The following is a 16,154-nucleotide window of genomic DNA, read 5'->3' as shown; positions in this document are numbered from 1 at the left end:
AATTAAGAGATATGAAGATAGCGTAGGGAAATATTTCTGAAGAAGATCATCAGCCATGAATGGAACAGTCTCGCAGGTCCAGGTGGTCTACTCCAGCTTGTGTTTCGTTTTGTGTGCTGTTATATTCATCCCCAGTCTTGCCCTTCTGTCTATGGTTGTCAAGGCATTCTGGGGTTGGATGCTCTATGTCAGTGGTCCCCAACCTCTGGGCCGTGGACCGTTACCGGGCTGTGAAGAATGCAGCGGTAGCCGGAACAGACACAGCACATCTTTAAGGAAAAAGCCGAAATAAACAAGCTATTTAATTAGATACCGCCCGGCACATAAATGTCGGCCCAGATCAGAGACGATGGCCGGGCGGCACCTAATTAATTAGCTTGTTTATTTCGGCTTTTCTCTTAAAGATGTGCTGGGTGCGTTCCGGCTACCACTGCATTCTTCGCGGTAATGTATTGGTCCGCGGCCCAGAGGTTGGGGACCACTGCTCTGTGGTGTGCCAGCTGAGGTCATGTCCCTGCCAGGACCTTGCTACACCTGGCTGCCTAAACTGGGATTGTCCTTGGGCATTTTGAGCAACAGATTCGCAGAAGGTTAATCACAAATAAGAGAAAATATGCAGATGCTGGAAATCTGAGCAACACACAGAACATGCTAGAGGAACTTAGCAGGCCAGGCAACATCTATAGGAAAAAAAGTACAGTTGATGTTTCGGCCTGTTTAGACAGGTGTGTACAGGTTAGTTTGCTGAGGAATTGCATTTGAGCAATGAAAGCAAGGATTTTGATAAGCTGTGTTGGGAGTCAAGTGTGTAGTGTTGTTGTTGTGGGTGGGGTGTCTGCATATTTTATTTGTAATTTCTTCGACGTATTCATTCACTCCTCCTTGTTGCGGGGTAAGGAGGTTCCTGAGATGATCTAGCAAAATGGGACTTCATTAAAACATGTTGGGAGCAGAATAGAATCTTTCTTACTAACCATCAAATAACCTACCCCTTCTATTTGATCCACCGCAGACACCTTGTTGTATTTGAAACCTGTTGCCCGTATGAAATTCTTCTGAAAATATCTGCAACCTTTTAACTTTATTGTCGAATTATCAGTAATTTTTTAAAAATTGTTTTCTCCTGCTTATAACTCAAATGAAAAGTGTTCATTATTGTGAAACTGTGCTCTTGTAGGAATGTCAGAGTACGCTAAATCAACTAATTCCTATGAAGCAGGCACTGAGCAACCAAATAAAAGAATCTCAGCCCAACTCTAATCAAAGTGAGTACATTCTGTTCTTTACATATATGTTCACCCTTCTTGTATTTCACTTTTCATTAGATTTCATGCTGATTTTTCGTACAGACACAGTATATCAGAAACAGGTTTAATATCACTGGCATATATTGTGAAAAGAGGAAAGTAACTAATCCATTCAGAAATCTGATGGCAGAGGGAAAGAAACTGTTTCTGAAATTCTGAGTGAATGTCTCCAGGCTCTGTTCCATCTCCTTGACAATAGCAATGAAAGGAGGGCATGTCTTGTGCGATGAGGATCCTTAGTGATAGATGCCACCTCTTTGAGGCATCGCCTTTTGATGGTGTCCTCAATACTGGTGCCCATGATGGAGCTGGCTGAGTCTACAACTTTAGGCAGGCTTTTCTGATACTCCGTAGTGGCCCTGCCACACCAGATGGTAATGCAACCAGTTGGAATTCTGAAATGGAAACACATTGTTTGGCATATTAACTCTTAAAAAAAAATCAATAGATGCTGCCTGAGCTACTGATTTTATTTCCCCAGAATTTTACTCAGCTAAATCTAACCCTTGTATTGCCTCATGTCTAAAACAAGTCTGAGTTAAGAAACAAGGTTAACAAATGTAGTGAACCTTGGTGTGTTCTTCTGATGCAGGCCTTGTGCTGTTGAAGCATAGCCACACTGAAAAGAGAGAATCTTGTGAACGGCTTCGCCAACAACTGAAGGAACTAGAGAAGGAGACAGCAGACAAACTTTCTGAAATGGATGCTTTTAACAGCCAACTGAAGGTAATATCAAAATATTGTTAACAAGTGAGCCTCATCATAAATTTTAATATTAGTCCTTGACCATTCTAGTTAAAACAGGTATTCCCATTCTCTCCCAAAAATGCTTTATTATTGTATCATATGGCAGCAAACTGAACCAGAATTTTGCTTTGTTTTAGTATTGTTTTCTGTGGATAGGAATGCTGAATAACTTAAAAACTCTTGTGCCTGCTCAGATCCGCTACCTCAACAAAGGTGGCATTTACCCTGTTTTAAAAGTTAGTGTTACTTTCCATCATATATTTATCTAAGAGAACTGATATTTTGTTAAGATGTGATCTGTATTTTACTCATTGATTTTAGATGCCAACTTTTGGTTCTTTGATCTTCTTAAAAACGTTCCCTTAATCTAAATGTATGTTTTATTTTCTCCCTGGACATCTTTTCAATTCTGTGATAGAGCTGTACTTTACCTGCTTATTTAGCCCAAAGCCTAATTTAAGTTGGCTGTAAGACATGGTGTGTTGAGAGACTGGGTGATTAGACTAGAGTGGAAAAGGTTCCTCTCCAAAAAAGGCCTTTTGCAACCTGCACATCAGGAAACAGCCTTCTCCTGATGCATCTATTTAGAACAATTTCAATTGCATGTCGATTTAAACCTTGTAGCCTTGGAGCACTTCCGGTAGAGCCACAAGGATTAAAAAAAAGTGGCTGTCATATTGAGCATTCTGCAATCCTAATAATAAACTCCACAGATAGCAAATTGATCGGCTAGTTAATGATATTCATAGACAAATGTGCCAATACAGTCAGCCCTCCTTATCCGCAAGGGACTAGTTCCGGGACCCCTCGCGGATACGAAAAAACGCAGATGCTTAAGTCCCTTATTCAGCCTGTCAAAATGCGGTGGACCTTAGGACCCAGCGGAACCCCAGACCTTATTTAACCTGTCTCAGTGTGGTGGACATTAGGACCTGGCGGCGGAGCTTTGAATCCGCAGTGTTTCTGTTCACGAAAATAATCACGATCACGATTTAAAATAAAGTGACTGGAAAGAGGTGAAATGCCATCGGTCATTGGAAAAGCGTTAGGCTACAGTCGGTCAACAATTGGAACAATTTTAAAGGATAAAGTGAGAAAGGCCCTGCCCCAATGAAAGCTACAATTATTACTAAACAACACAGTGGTTTAATTATTGGGTTTTGGTGTTTTGGGTTTTTGGTCCTTCACATCAACCCGGCACGGATGGAGAGCGCAGTCGGGAGCGGTACGTCACTGGATCAAACTCGGGAAATTCCATTCCTAAGCCCGGCACTGAAACATACATTTCTTAAGTGTTTTATATGCATAGAAAGGTAAAATATTTACTATATACTAAGACAAACGTTTGACTAACTGAGGCTAAATAATACTGGACGTACCTGTTCCGACTTCCGATTTTTTTTTCGATCCTGATCCGCGATAACCTACACACATCTTCCCGTATACTTTAAATCATCTTTAGATTACTTATAATACCTAATACAATGTAAATGCTATGTAAATTACAAATGTTTGTAGTTGTTATACTGCATTGTTTAGAGAATAATGACAAGAAAAAAAAACCTGTACATGCTCGAACAACAAGTGCTGGAAGAGCACTTCCAGGTCTTCTCGATTCGCGGTTGGTTGAATTCGCGCATGTGGAACTCGCTGATAAGGAGGGCCAGCTGTATTGCGATAGGACAGGTTGCACCAGCTGGGAAAGTACATTCAAAAGTATGACTTGTTGTGTTGCTTGTTTGCTGCGAGAACTCTGATCAATGTAGATTAATTTGGCAAAGCGTGAAATCAACACGATTTCTAGTTTCAAACAAAACCATTTTATAATTGTACCCCCTAATCCAAGAGCAGAAATGAATCAGGGGAAAAAATTGAATCAAAAGTTCAATAGGAAATGTGAATATAAAAAGATGGAACAGGGTAGTAAATTCCATGAATGATTATCAGGAAGATAAAAAATTGGAAGAGCAACGAAGAGAAATAAAGAACAGCCTGCACAGGGAAGATAATGCTAGAAGCTTGAAAAATAGGATGCAAGAGACTGAAAATCTTGCCAACTGAACCCGGTGTAGACATTGAACATGCTGCAGAAGAATCTACACTTACTTTACTGTTTAATCAGACAAAAAAAAACAGACTGTTGAGAGGCAAAAGGCTAACTGGTATTCTATGCAAAGATGGTGGAGTGATGTAGTAATTTTATTTTAAAAGGCCTTAAGCAATGATGAACTAAAACCACAATTCTACTGTTCCATTTTATTTTTGACATTTAGGGAAGGTACACCGGAAGTGATGTAAAAGTTAATTGTATTGCCTAGACCTAGAGGAATGAAGCTTTGTTGGTTGTCTTATTGTGTCCGATATTGACAGGAAACCTGTGCAGGAGAGCTTTTAAAGCAGAAAAGCCGTTGCACGGGGGCATTTCCATCCTCTTGACCTCCGAGGTCCAGATGCAGGCTATGAACAAACATCACAAGCTGGGGTCTTCCTTATTTGCCATGGATAGCAATAACTTCTGTGCCTTGTCATGCCCTTCGCTCTCCACAGAGTGCTTGCTTCCTTACTAGCCACTAGATCTTACCGTAGATCTTTTACGCCCAGTCTGCCAGAGCTGAGTTTGTGTGCTTGGACAGCCATGTCCCTACTTCATTGGGGTATGTGGCTGCTGGCTACGCTCACCTGATTTAACCTGCCTGTGGAAGCGGTGTACCGCGGTGTGGCCACTGTCACAGGCAAACAGCTACTTGGAGCCATAAGTGAAGGCTGAGTATCCGATGGGGACCAAAGGTGAGTGGGCTGCCCCAGAATGGAGATGACAAGTCCCTTCACCAGAGGTGCCGCCCCACCCTGGAATGAAGATTTAGCAATGTTTAGATGGACAAACTAACTCCAGCCAAATATCTGACATCTGATTTTCTGCGGATAATAAAATGACAGTATCTAAACTTGTAATGTTGATTATCCTGCCCTATAGTTCAGCTAATTGTTAAACTCTATAAAACAAGTTCAACCTTGAGTTTTACTCCAGAGGTTTGAGAACAAAATTATAGATTGATACTGAGGAAGTCCTGTATTTTAGAGGTGCTGTATTTTAAATTAATTGCTAATTAAACCAACTTTTGGGTCCGCTGAGGAGTTTCCATTGTATAATTTTGAAGAGGAGTAGAGGACTTGTTCCCTGAGCCCTGACTAATATTTATTGCTCTTGTTAACACAAAATATAAGTGCTAGTTAAATTGGTTATGAAAACTTGCTGTGTGCATATTTGATAGTTGCTTCTCTTTGAATAGAACAATGACTGCAGTTCAAAGGTACTATTTTAGCTGTGAGGTTTGGTGGACCTGAAGCTGTTTATAAAAGATCTTTATAAATACAAGCCATATTTCTTTATAATGTTAATATATTTATTTAAATAGATGGTAGCTCTTTATATTTGTATTATAATTTAGTTGCATTGTATATTTACATATACATATGCTGTGCCTGAGTGGGACTTCACAATGTGCAACATATACCAAATTTAAAGATTCATATGTTGTTTATTACATTGGTGCTGAAGCTTTCAATTTTCTATCTAGTTCATTCAACTAGGTGAATTGGGAAGTTGATGAAATAATTGGCCCATGTTCAAAAAGTTACTGAATAAAATAGTTCGTGTTAATTTTCGTACTGTGATACTTCAAGTCATTGAAATTTGAAAAAAAAATTGAAGATTAATTGAAAAGGGTTTGAATTTATTCATTTTAATTGCTTTTGCATTATTTTACAGTGCACGCCTTGTTCAGACACTTTTGGCCAAAATATAATTTGTTGTACTTTCAGTGAAAAAATGATACTTATGTATTCATTTCCCGTACTTTATTATTTTACAGTGTGAGGAAATGGACGACTTTGTACTTGAGTGCCTTCTCTCTCTGCTGGGCTGTCTCAGCAGCTTGTTCCTTTTATTGAAGGTTATTTGCTTAAAAAAAAGTCTTACTTTCTTTCTGCTTTCGTGCATCCTTGTTTCCATAGTCCTTGGCCATTTGTGCTTTGTTGATATATCCTCAGTGCACATCATTTAGATTTTAAGCATGCTTCAGAAATTTAGTGAGTTATTTTAACAAATAAAATTACAAGCTAACCTTCTTTCTACATCGGTAGAAAACAAATTGTGCCAACAATGGCATTTCCTGAGAGCCCAAGGGGCTGCAGATGCTAGAATGTGGAGCAAAGGCCAAGTGCACAGATCTATGAGTTTTGCCGATGGGTTTCGGTCCAAAACATCAACAACTTTTTTTCCATAGAAGCTGCCTGGCCTGCTGAGTTTCTCCAGCACTTTGTGTGTATTGCTCGGATTTCCAACATCTGCAGATTTTCTCTCATCTTTGTACAGATAGTAGTTTTGCATATAATGTGAGAACACATATTTTAAAGCGTAGGTTCTGAAATTTCCCTTAAGGAATGTCCATAAACTTGTGTTAATGGGTCTGGACTTAATTTTCTGAGTCCAAGAGAAATGATAAAAGTGCAGCAGTAGTTCTTTTTCTTCTCAGGTCTTTAGCTCCCAATGGAGCCTAGGCCATAAATGACTTCCCATCTCAATTGTTTATTGTACTGAGCCAGTTTCTGAAGGGCAGTAGTTAGACATACAGCATCTTTAGCTAACATTTACTGCAGTCCAAGTATTTTACTGACATTACTGGTTACCTCTTATGAAGAATAAGCTATTTTGCAAGATAAACATTGCTCCATTGAAAATTGATATTGGATTGTAGGATACAGTAGCTATTTGCACTTCCCCCTCAGGAGTGGAATATTTGTTGGTCACCTTGAGTTAGTTTCTAGGGATCACATCTGTACAGAACAATATTGCCCACCAGTTGGCACTAAACCATTGGCAACATGATTCTTGCAGTTGAATGAATAGAGTATGGCCTAATCAGGAATAAACTTATATAATACAGCATAATTTATAAATGTTGAAAAATATTTATCTTAATGAAAATCCTGAATATCTACAGTACACCATGATATGGCTGCATCTAGAACTAAGAATAATTACTTATTAGGGTCTTGATAATGTAGCAGAATGCCTTGCAAAGAATGTTTGAGCCTGACTGTGATTGTGCTGGCAGAATCTGGAAAGATAAGTTTATTGTAATTGAGGACCGAAGCAATAAGCATTGCTGAACACTATCCAGTATCCTTGAAGGTGGGAGTGCTTCACTTTTCTCTCTCTCTCTCTCTCTCTGGAGATCAGTGCCTGTGGTATATTAACAAAATTATAGTATGCAGTAATACACCATGTGCACTTCTGAATTCCTACGGAAGTCTACAATCAGTCGTCGCATATCATGCTCTATTCAGTCATACTTCATTGCTGGCTGTTATGTTTTATGTAGTAGGTTTACTAATGCTTTCTATTTTTGTGTTTTAACCACCTTATTAATCTCAGACTTTTATTTTGTTTTCATTGCCCCTTCTGCTTGTTGAAATATTTACACATTGGCTTCAATTTTTCCCTCAATGACAACAACATTTATTTTTATGCGGTACAATCCAAAATGGCAGTGCTGCTAGCAAATAACTAAACCCAAGGCCCCTTACTCCCTTCTGCTTTTGAGGCAATTCTGGAAGGAAGTTGTGGGCCAATCTCTTTCATCACTGCTGACCAGTCGTCGTCTGATGAGTTGTAATGGGGATCTGCTCCAAATTGCTGCGTATTATGGATGATAAAATATCTTCTGAGAAGGGAGAGTAGTAGAGATGATTCTTTCTGTCCATCCAGTCAATGTATGCACAGAAAATCTGGGTGGGATGTGAGAGAGCATTTGACGTAGTACTTGATCGATGAGGTGGAATTTCTAAAAGACTCTTGTTTCCATTTCTGTTTAGAAGATTACATCAAGGGTAAAAGAAGTAGGCACAGAATTGCATGGTGAAAAGAATGTCTGTACTTTTTTGTAGGGTTAAAGTATTTTTAGTGGGGCTAAGTTTCTCATGAGCAAAATACTTTATTTCTTAATATTGTTCTGTAATATTAATACTCATTGGTGAAAGAGACAAGGGAATAACAGTATACAAAATATTGTGTTGCCAACAAGCCTGGAGCCATTCAAATACTTCTTGACTTGTTAAATGTGAGTTACATACAGTAATTAATACAAAAACGGAAAATGCTAGAAACACTCATCAGGTCAGGGAACATCAGTGGAAAGAGGAACAATTAACATTTTGGATGTGGGATGTGGGAGGAAGTGAGAAATACTATTTTTCACTGTGAGAGAAGTTAGGGCAGCGATGCGTAATTCAGGGGGCATGTCTCAAATTGCTTTAGTCCAAGTGGCTTAATGGGGGCCGTTACCAGCATTTTAAATGGATTTCCAACATCTGCAATTTTATTTTTCAATATTTAAGTGCAGATAACTCGATAGCAAATGGACCTGTTGGCAGCAGCCTGTCAAAGGGAAAATTGGGGCCATTGTTTTTTTTTAAAATGGAGACTTGCATTGTGATGTTTGCTGCAACAATATGAAGTATGAACCAGTCTCATGCTGAATAAAGTGTTTACCCATTAGATGATGGTGAACGGACATTCTGCCATCACTTGCTGCCAGCTCACAGATTTAGATATTCCTGTACTACACTCTGTAAGTATTATAACTGCACCGAAAAAGCTTAATAGAGCATTCATTCTGTATGAGGACGAGAGAAATTGAGTTTAAAAATTAATCACTACACGTTGATGTAGGAAATCTTGTACTAAGGTTTGATAGGTCATTCAGTCCATAGAGGGCAGGAGAAGAAACTGTGTTTAAATATTAATCATTTGAAATTGATTAAGTGAAAAATCATTTTCAGTCCCGTAATCTAACCCCGCAATATCAGGTGATCCATACTGTTCATTTGATACGTTACTACAGAAATAAATTATCTTTTCTTGACCTACTGAGTTCTTCCAGCAGCTTATTTTATGCTGCATACAGCTTATAATTGTTGGTCAAAACTTTGGGCCTTGGATGTTCAAATTTGAATCGCAGAGGGCAAACATTTTCCCCTCTGATAAATGAGGAAGCTGGCATGTTTTCTGGTTGTTCACCCTCGAATACCACTGTCCTTCATAGCGTCAGCTTTGATGGAAATCCCAGAAAATCATGTACAACTGAATTCCTTTAACAGATGTAAAATCTAGGAGGGAGGCCATGGCAGTATGGTAATTTAGTGAATGTGGTGGTTCCTTGTCCAGGAAACAGCTATAAAAGAGCTCTTTGAAATTGCTGTCAATGTCAGTGAGAGACCTGAAATGGTCTTACTAGTTGCTTATGATCAAGTCCAGTGTGGCTTTTCATCACATAATATTTAGGCCCACTCTGGGAAGGCCTTGGAACCAGGCTAACAGTGGGAGGAAGTTGAATTCTTATTGTATACTTTCAGTGCCCCCCACCCCATGTCAATGCTCTTCCCAGTCACTAAGTGGCACAGAGCTTAGAGATAAATTGAGCAATGAGATCACCAGTGTCTCATTTGAGAGTTGTGACTTTCCTGAGGTTCCCAACTCTTGCCTTGCGGCTGTTCTGATTTTACTGGACAGCTAGTGCTCCAAATCAATATTGAAGGATGACTTTCCTCTCAGGTGCAATAAGTCCTGTACAACATGAGACTGTTGGCAACTCGACTTGGGAGGGTTGCTGAGAAAGCTGGTTGTCTATTGCCGAGGTTGGTTGTGATTTGGCAGTCTATACATCTGGTACTGGTTTCATGGAACTGAATGTCTCATGAAACTACTCTTGGTAGCTAACAATAAGTTTGGATTCACAAATTTGCTCGAGGTAATGATGGCAGATTTCTTTCCATAAAGGCTTTTAATAGCAATCCGAACAGTTTCATGAATGTCAGCTTTTGTATCCAGATTTATTTTTTGGAAGTAAAATCCATTTTCGTATGTAATTTATTTTGAACTAGGCTATTAGTCCAGTCTTCTATATTAATAATCTAGTCAAAGTCTCTGCACCGTGAAATCACATACCTCTCCTATCATTGGAAATAAATATTATCCTAAGAACACTGAATCTGAAAGTGTCCTGTCCTCATGCACTGAAGATCTGTATCACATTCTGTGCAGTTTAATTAATTTGGCTTTCCTAAACTCAACAACTGCATTTAAAACATATGATCAGATTTTTGTAATCAAGGGTTGTCCAGTAATACTGCCTGGACCTTGATTACTTTTAGCTTTCAATTTGTGTGCAGCAGGTGGTGGCCAGAGTGAGTACGGGGTCATTCCTGTGCATGTTCCGCATTTCCATCTCTATGGTCTTTGTAATATGCATGTGTCACGAGCATCTTTTGGGACTAATTTTTGTTAACTTTCGTAGTTAAAGCTACATGAACACCTGTTTTATTGCTCTATATAATCCAATAGGAACTACGGGAAAGCTACACCAAACAGCAGTTTGCTTTGGAGCAGCTCTACAGAATCAAAGATGATAAAATTCGAGCACTTGAAAGAAAAAGTGAAGAGTTGGCAAGGAAAAGAAAACAAGAGGAAGATGCTTTGAGGTAAAATCATTTGTGATTTTTTTTTAAGTGCCAAGAAACATGACTGGTTTTCTGTGATTGCAGTTGGAAATCTTTGAAAGTTTAGGCAATTCATTAGTTTTAATTTTGAAATCATATTTTTAAAATTGAGGAAATTAAGTGAAAGATAATGCATGGAAAGAATGAGATAAATATTAAAAACTAATATTCCTAGCAGTTATTGCAGGCTATTTTGGCTTAGTGGCTGGAGACTTTGTGAATGCTTTGTCTTATAATTCTGAACTCATTTTGTCCTTTGTCACTGTCAGCTAAAATAGTGGATTAAATGTCATCCATGCCATCTAATGATTCAGCTCAGCAGATACCATGATTGAAATAGTCCAAATGGCTTTCTCATCCCTTGAAAGTATTTTAGCTTCAGGAATTTGTTTCATGGGACTAGAAATAAGTTATTAATCCAATTGGCAGTATATGAATAATATGTTGACTTTTGTAATCTATATAAAATTTAATTTGAATTTATCAAAATACAGCAAAAGTTTTCTTTTGGTCAGGAGCTTTGGAGAAGCAAGGATAATAGTCTCCTGGTCCATTATCTTCCACCCTAGTAGAATCTGCGGTCAACGGCTCATCTTTTGCAATTTCTGCCAGCTTCTGCGAGATTCCACCTCTAGATACACATTCCTCTCCTCTCGAGTTTCAAGCATTTTAAAAGGGCTTTTCCTTTTGTGTCTCTGTGCTCTGCTCTTCCCTCCCTATCAATCGCTCCCCATCCTATGGCACTTTCCTATGCCAGTGGTTCCCAACCACCGAGTTGTTGCGAGCATGTGCTACCAGGCCGCACGGAAATGATATGATTTGGCGATAGGAAACAATATGAGTCAGCTGCACCTTTCCTCATTCCCTGTCACACACTTAACCTTGAACACCCCACCCTGTCGGCCGGTTTGCAAGAATTTCGTCAATATTAAACTGGTCCGCAGTGCGCAAAAGGTTGGGGACCCCTGTCCTATGCAACAACAGGATATACACCTGATCTTTTACCTTTTTTCCATTGCACCATAAGGGATATAAACATTCTTTCCAGGTGATTTCCAATCTAGTATACTGTACTTGTACTGATACTGTTGTTCTTTTGTACTGGAGCAAACATGTATCGATTGGATTACAATTTTGCAGGTCAGCTGCATTCAGTCCATAAATGTGACCCCAAGCTTCTTGATGCCTGCTACTTTAATTTGCATTCCCTTGTTGTAATAAAACTTGAGGAACTACACCTTTTCCGTCTGAGCACGTAGCAGCTCTCCAGACTCAGTTTTGAGTTCTCCAGGTTCTGATAACTCATCTTATCTGTTCGTAAAAGAACCAATAATTTCTGCTATAAGTCATCATCCTATGGTATTGGCTCTAGACTTTTTTTTCTCCTTTCTCTCTCCATTAGCACACCTCAGTCTGCTGTTTCCAGCAAATTACTATTTATTGCCCCCCTCTGTTTCTTCCATTATTAATTTATTCCTACAGCAACCCTGGCCTCAAACTATCATCGATATTCCTTTTGAACCTGTTGATCCCTCGAATGAACTTCTCTGCAACTTAAAACTAATATTTTCCCCTTCTCCATTCTGATTGAAGGTTTTCAACCTGTTTCTCCTTCCACAGATGCTAGCTGATCTGGTGAATGTTTCCAGATATTATATTTTTGTTTCAAATATTTTGATATTCCTTCACAAACAACATACAGAAATTTCACTCACTGCTTGTCTTTTCTCATTTCTTTTCATCCCTTCCAGTTCATACATTGCCTTAAATAATGATCTTTAACTGTTTCTACAAAAAGCACAGTATTGTGTTCCAGGGCTCATATTAAGATTGGTGATCATAACTCAGTCTGGTTTTGAACAGAACAATTGTCTCATTAGTGATTTCTAAAATTGTCATAAAAGTTCATTTTGCATTCATTTCAGAAAAGCAAAACAGGAAAAGGAAAATAATTGGAAATTAAATGTCAGAAGAGAAGAGGAAATAAAGCAACGGAAGCTGGAGGAAGAACGACTTCAAGATAAAATCCGCGAGGAAGAAAATAGGAAAAATGAAGAAGCTGCTGCCAAGCAAAGGGAAGTGGAAGCACAAAGTAAAAAACTTGCCGAGGAGAAGCAAAGGCATGAAGAGGAGGAGAAGAAAAGGCTTGCACAATTTCAAAGGGAAGCCGAGGAGAAACGCCGTCATGAGGAAGAAGAAAAGAAGAGACGTGCACTGCTTCAGAGAGAGGCTGAAGAAAAGCGTCGTCTTGAAGAGGAAATGAAAAGGAAAGCTCAGATTCAAAGAGAAGAGGAGGCAAAACAGCATGAAGAGGAAGAAAAAAGAAGAAAAGAAGCCATGAAACGAAGTGAGTCTGAGAAACCTCAGGGATGGACTGATGTACAAATTAAAGCCAAAGACATAATGAAACACTTTGATGATAAGCCAATATATGGATCAAGGAAAGAAGGTAAAGATAGCAGGTCTTCACTGGAGTAAGCCCAGTGTACACTTGAAACAGTTATCTTAGTAATCTGTCTAAGATTACGAAGGTGGATCTAAAGTGGATGTTAACTATTGCATGGCACCAGTGGTCAGAAATCAAACTGTACATGCCACTTAAAGGCTTTGGCTTCAAGGTCAGGAGAGAGGTTGGGTATCCTGAGGTGAGTGGATCACCTCCTGACACCATAGATAAAGCACAAATCAGGGGGTTACTCAGTATTCTCCACTTGATAGAGTGACCACCATTCAGGACAAAGCAATGTGCTTGATTGTATCTCTTTCACGACCATAAACATTCATATGTGTCCCTTGGAACACCAAAACCTTTCAAACCATCACCAATGCTGTCAGCTCGTTCTATAATCTCACCACCTTCTGAGTGAAGAGGTTCCATCTCAGGTTTTCCTCAAATATTTAATCTTTCACCCCAATCCATGACCTCTATCGAGTTCTAGTTTCACCCAGCCACAGTGGGAAAAGCCTTCTTGCATTTACCCTATCTATACGTTTTCATAGTTTTATGTCCATCTAGCAAATCTCCCCTCATTCTCTTATACTCTCGGGAATAAACTCTTAACCTATTCTACCTGACCCTATAACTCAGGTCCTTAACTCCCAACAACGTCCTTGTGAGTTTTCTTTGTACTCTTTCAATCCTATTGGTATTTTTCCGGTAGATATCTGACCACAACTGCGCACAATATTCCAAATTAGGCCTCACCAAAGTCTTATACAACTTCAACATAACATCTCAACTGTTGTACTCCATACTTTGATTTACAAAGGCCAATTTGCCTAAAGCTCTCTTCATGACCCTATCTGGCAGTGACAGCACTTTCAAGGAGTTATAGATCTGTATTTCCAGATCCCTCTGTTCTCTTGCATTCCTCAGTGCCCTATGGTTCATTGTGTATTGAATAGGTAGAACCACAGTACCAATGCCTAAGTAGCCTAGTCACTCCAACTTCCAAGTCCTGACTTGAATCTTTTGTTTATCCTATTTGCTGTCCAGTAACCAATTCTCATTCTGTCACTGAGTATTACGGTCATGTTGTGTATTTTGTTTAATAACCCCAGTGATGTAGAACCTAGTTGAACATCTGCTGACAATCTAAATTGATCACACCATCTACAGTTTGTACTAATTCCTTTCTTATTTAGCCTGCTGCACCTTCAACAGAAACTACAGTAGATTTTTGAGCTTGATTTCTCTTTCAAAAAGACTCAAGTTATCTATGAGTGATAACAAAGTCAACTTAGTATGCTGATTTTGGTCAATGTTATTGACCATACATTGTTATTGTTCATTAATAATTGTTTCTAATATTTTGCCAGCCATTGATGGTAAGACTAACAGGTCACTCCCTCCTTCCTTAAATAGTGGAAATAAATTAGTTAACCTCGCATTCTATGCAAATGTTTGTAGCTCAAAAGAGTGCATTAACTATCTCCATCTCTTCTCCTTCAAAACCATTAAGTCAGAGAAATTTATCTACTTTCAGTCATTCTAATAACTCCAATGCCTTTTAAATTTTTTTCATTTTCTCCTTAATTCTGGACCTGTTTGGACTTACTCTATTCTTATCTGAGTGTATTGAAATACAAAATAATGCTAGCAATGAACTAGCAAATAATTTATTTAAACTGTTTTCTGCAGTGCCAATCAACAAAAGTAAGAACTCCGTGCATAGAAAGTCTGCTATCTTGACAAACTACCGAGCATTATATCCATTTGAAGCAAGAAATAATGATGAACTCAGCTTTCAGACTGGTGATCTGATAGAGGTAGGAATTTGTTTTCAAGTGAGCTGCTCTATTTTTGTTCTTGATCGATAGAAAATGATGCTTAAATGTATGTATCCAGGCACAATAAGTATCCCAAAACACATTAAGACTAGACAATTCCTATACATTATTATATAATGAAGATAGCTTGGAGAAGGCCTTTGAAAGGAGGCTCTCCAAGTACGCAGGACTAGTCAGCAACTGTCAGCAGGCTGGATGGAGAGTGAGGTGTCTCCCAGTGGAGGTTGGTTGTAGGGGATTCGTAGCCCGTTCTTTAATTAGAGCATTCAGCATTTTGGGCATGGAGGGAGAGAGGAAGAGGAGAGCCATCCGCAGTACCACCGAGGCGGCAGAGAGGGCCTCAAGATGGCTGTGGCTCAAAAGAGGGGAGCCATGGAGTTATAAGTAGCTAGCCATCTGGACACAAGCTGGGGTCTGATCAGCCCCGGCTGGGTCACCTGGAGGAGGTTGTATGATGTTGAAAGACCCGAAACACCCGATGATTCCAGGAACATCACTGAAGATGTGTCCAGAAGCATCAATAGATGTATGTACACAGCTATAGATTATGACATTAGAGCTATTTAATACAGGATCTAAATGTTTGCATTTTGTAGCACATGAAAATGCCATATTAGCTTGTTGCAAGAGGTATTTTGAATGTGTTGATGGAATTAAGATTTTTATATACCCTGGTATCCCTGCACCCAAGTTCTGTCTTGAACCCATTATTCCCCTTCCTCTACTTTACTGAAGAGTTTACTCGTATAGTAGGCAGCCGTCGATCCCAGGGGATCACAGGTTTGCATCTCTGGTGAACTATGTCCCGGGCGGAAGGTTTGAAGAACCGGCTGTCGCCCATGCAGCAGAATTCCCCTCTCCACGTCACTGATGTTGTCCAAGGGAAGGGCAAGCGCCAATACAGCTTGGCACCAGTGTCGTCACAGAGGCTGCCAACGTCAAGTTGTAAACAACATCAAGCTGCCTTAGGGACCTCGGCTCTGGATTTCTTCCTCAGGCTTTATTCCGAAGCCTTTCCCATGGGTGGGTGTGGCCACAAGGTAGCAGAGGTTTAAAATCAGACTTTTCCTTCTCACTCGTGTATGGTCTCACAAATACTATGTTGAGATCACATCCAGTGGCTACAGTTATTGCTACGTCACAACCACATCAGCATATAATATATGCTTTTGTCTACAATATATTGATGATTTGAACAACAATTAGTGCATGAATTTAAAATGTGAGAGGAGAGCTATGAATGTTACTTGC

At 39.3% G+C, this 16,154-nt stretch overlaps 1 protein-coding gene across 9 annotated transcripts in view; it reads left to right on the top strand.

Moving 5' to 3' along the window:
• Positions 1-16,154, top strand: part of LOC140194079 (intersectin-2-like) — a 229,096-nt gene that overhangs the window by 135,866 nt on the left and 77,076 nt on the right. For 7 of the 9 annotated variants that reach the window (XM_072251489.1, XM_072251485.1, XM_072251486.1 and 4 more), the window contains 5 exons: positions 1,178-1,265; positions 1,900-2,033; positions 10,459-10,595; positions 12,539-13,062; positions 14,755-14,882. In XM_072251489.1, coding sequence (XP_072107590.1) covers positions 1,178-1,265; positions 1,900-2,033; positions 10,459-10,595; positions 12,539-13,062; positions 14,755-14,882 — 1,011 coding nt within the window. Of the gene's footprint in view, positions 1-1,177; positions 1,266-1,899; positions 2,034-5,926; positions 6,008-10,458; positions 10,596-12,538; positions 13,063-14,754; positions 14,883-16,154 lie in introns of all 9 variants that reach the window. The other 2 variants (XM_072251493.1, XM_072251490.1) reach the window with 2 other exon arrangements.

The sequence above is a fragment of the Mobula birostris genome, chromosome 2 (genome assembly GCF_030028105.1).
Source record: "Mobula birostris isolate sMobBir1 chromosome 2, sMobBir1.hap1, whole genome shotgun sequence".
NCBI lineage: Eukaryota > Metazoa > Chordata > Chondrichthyes > Myliobatiformes > Myliobatidae > Mobula > Mobula birostris.
This window is presented reverse-complemented; position numbering and strand designations above follow the sequence as displayed.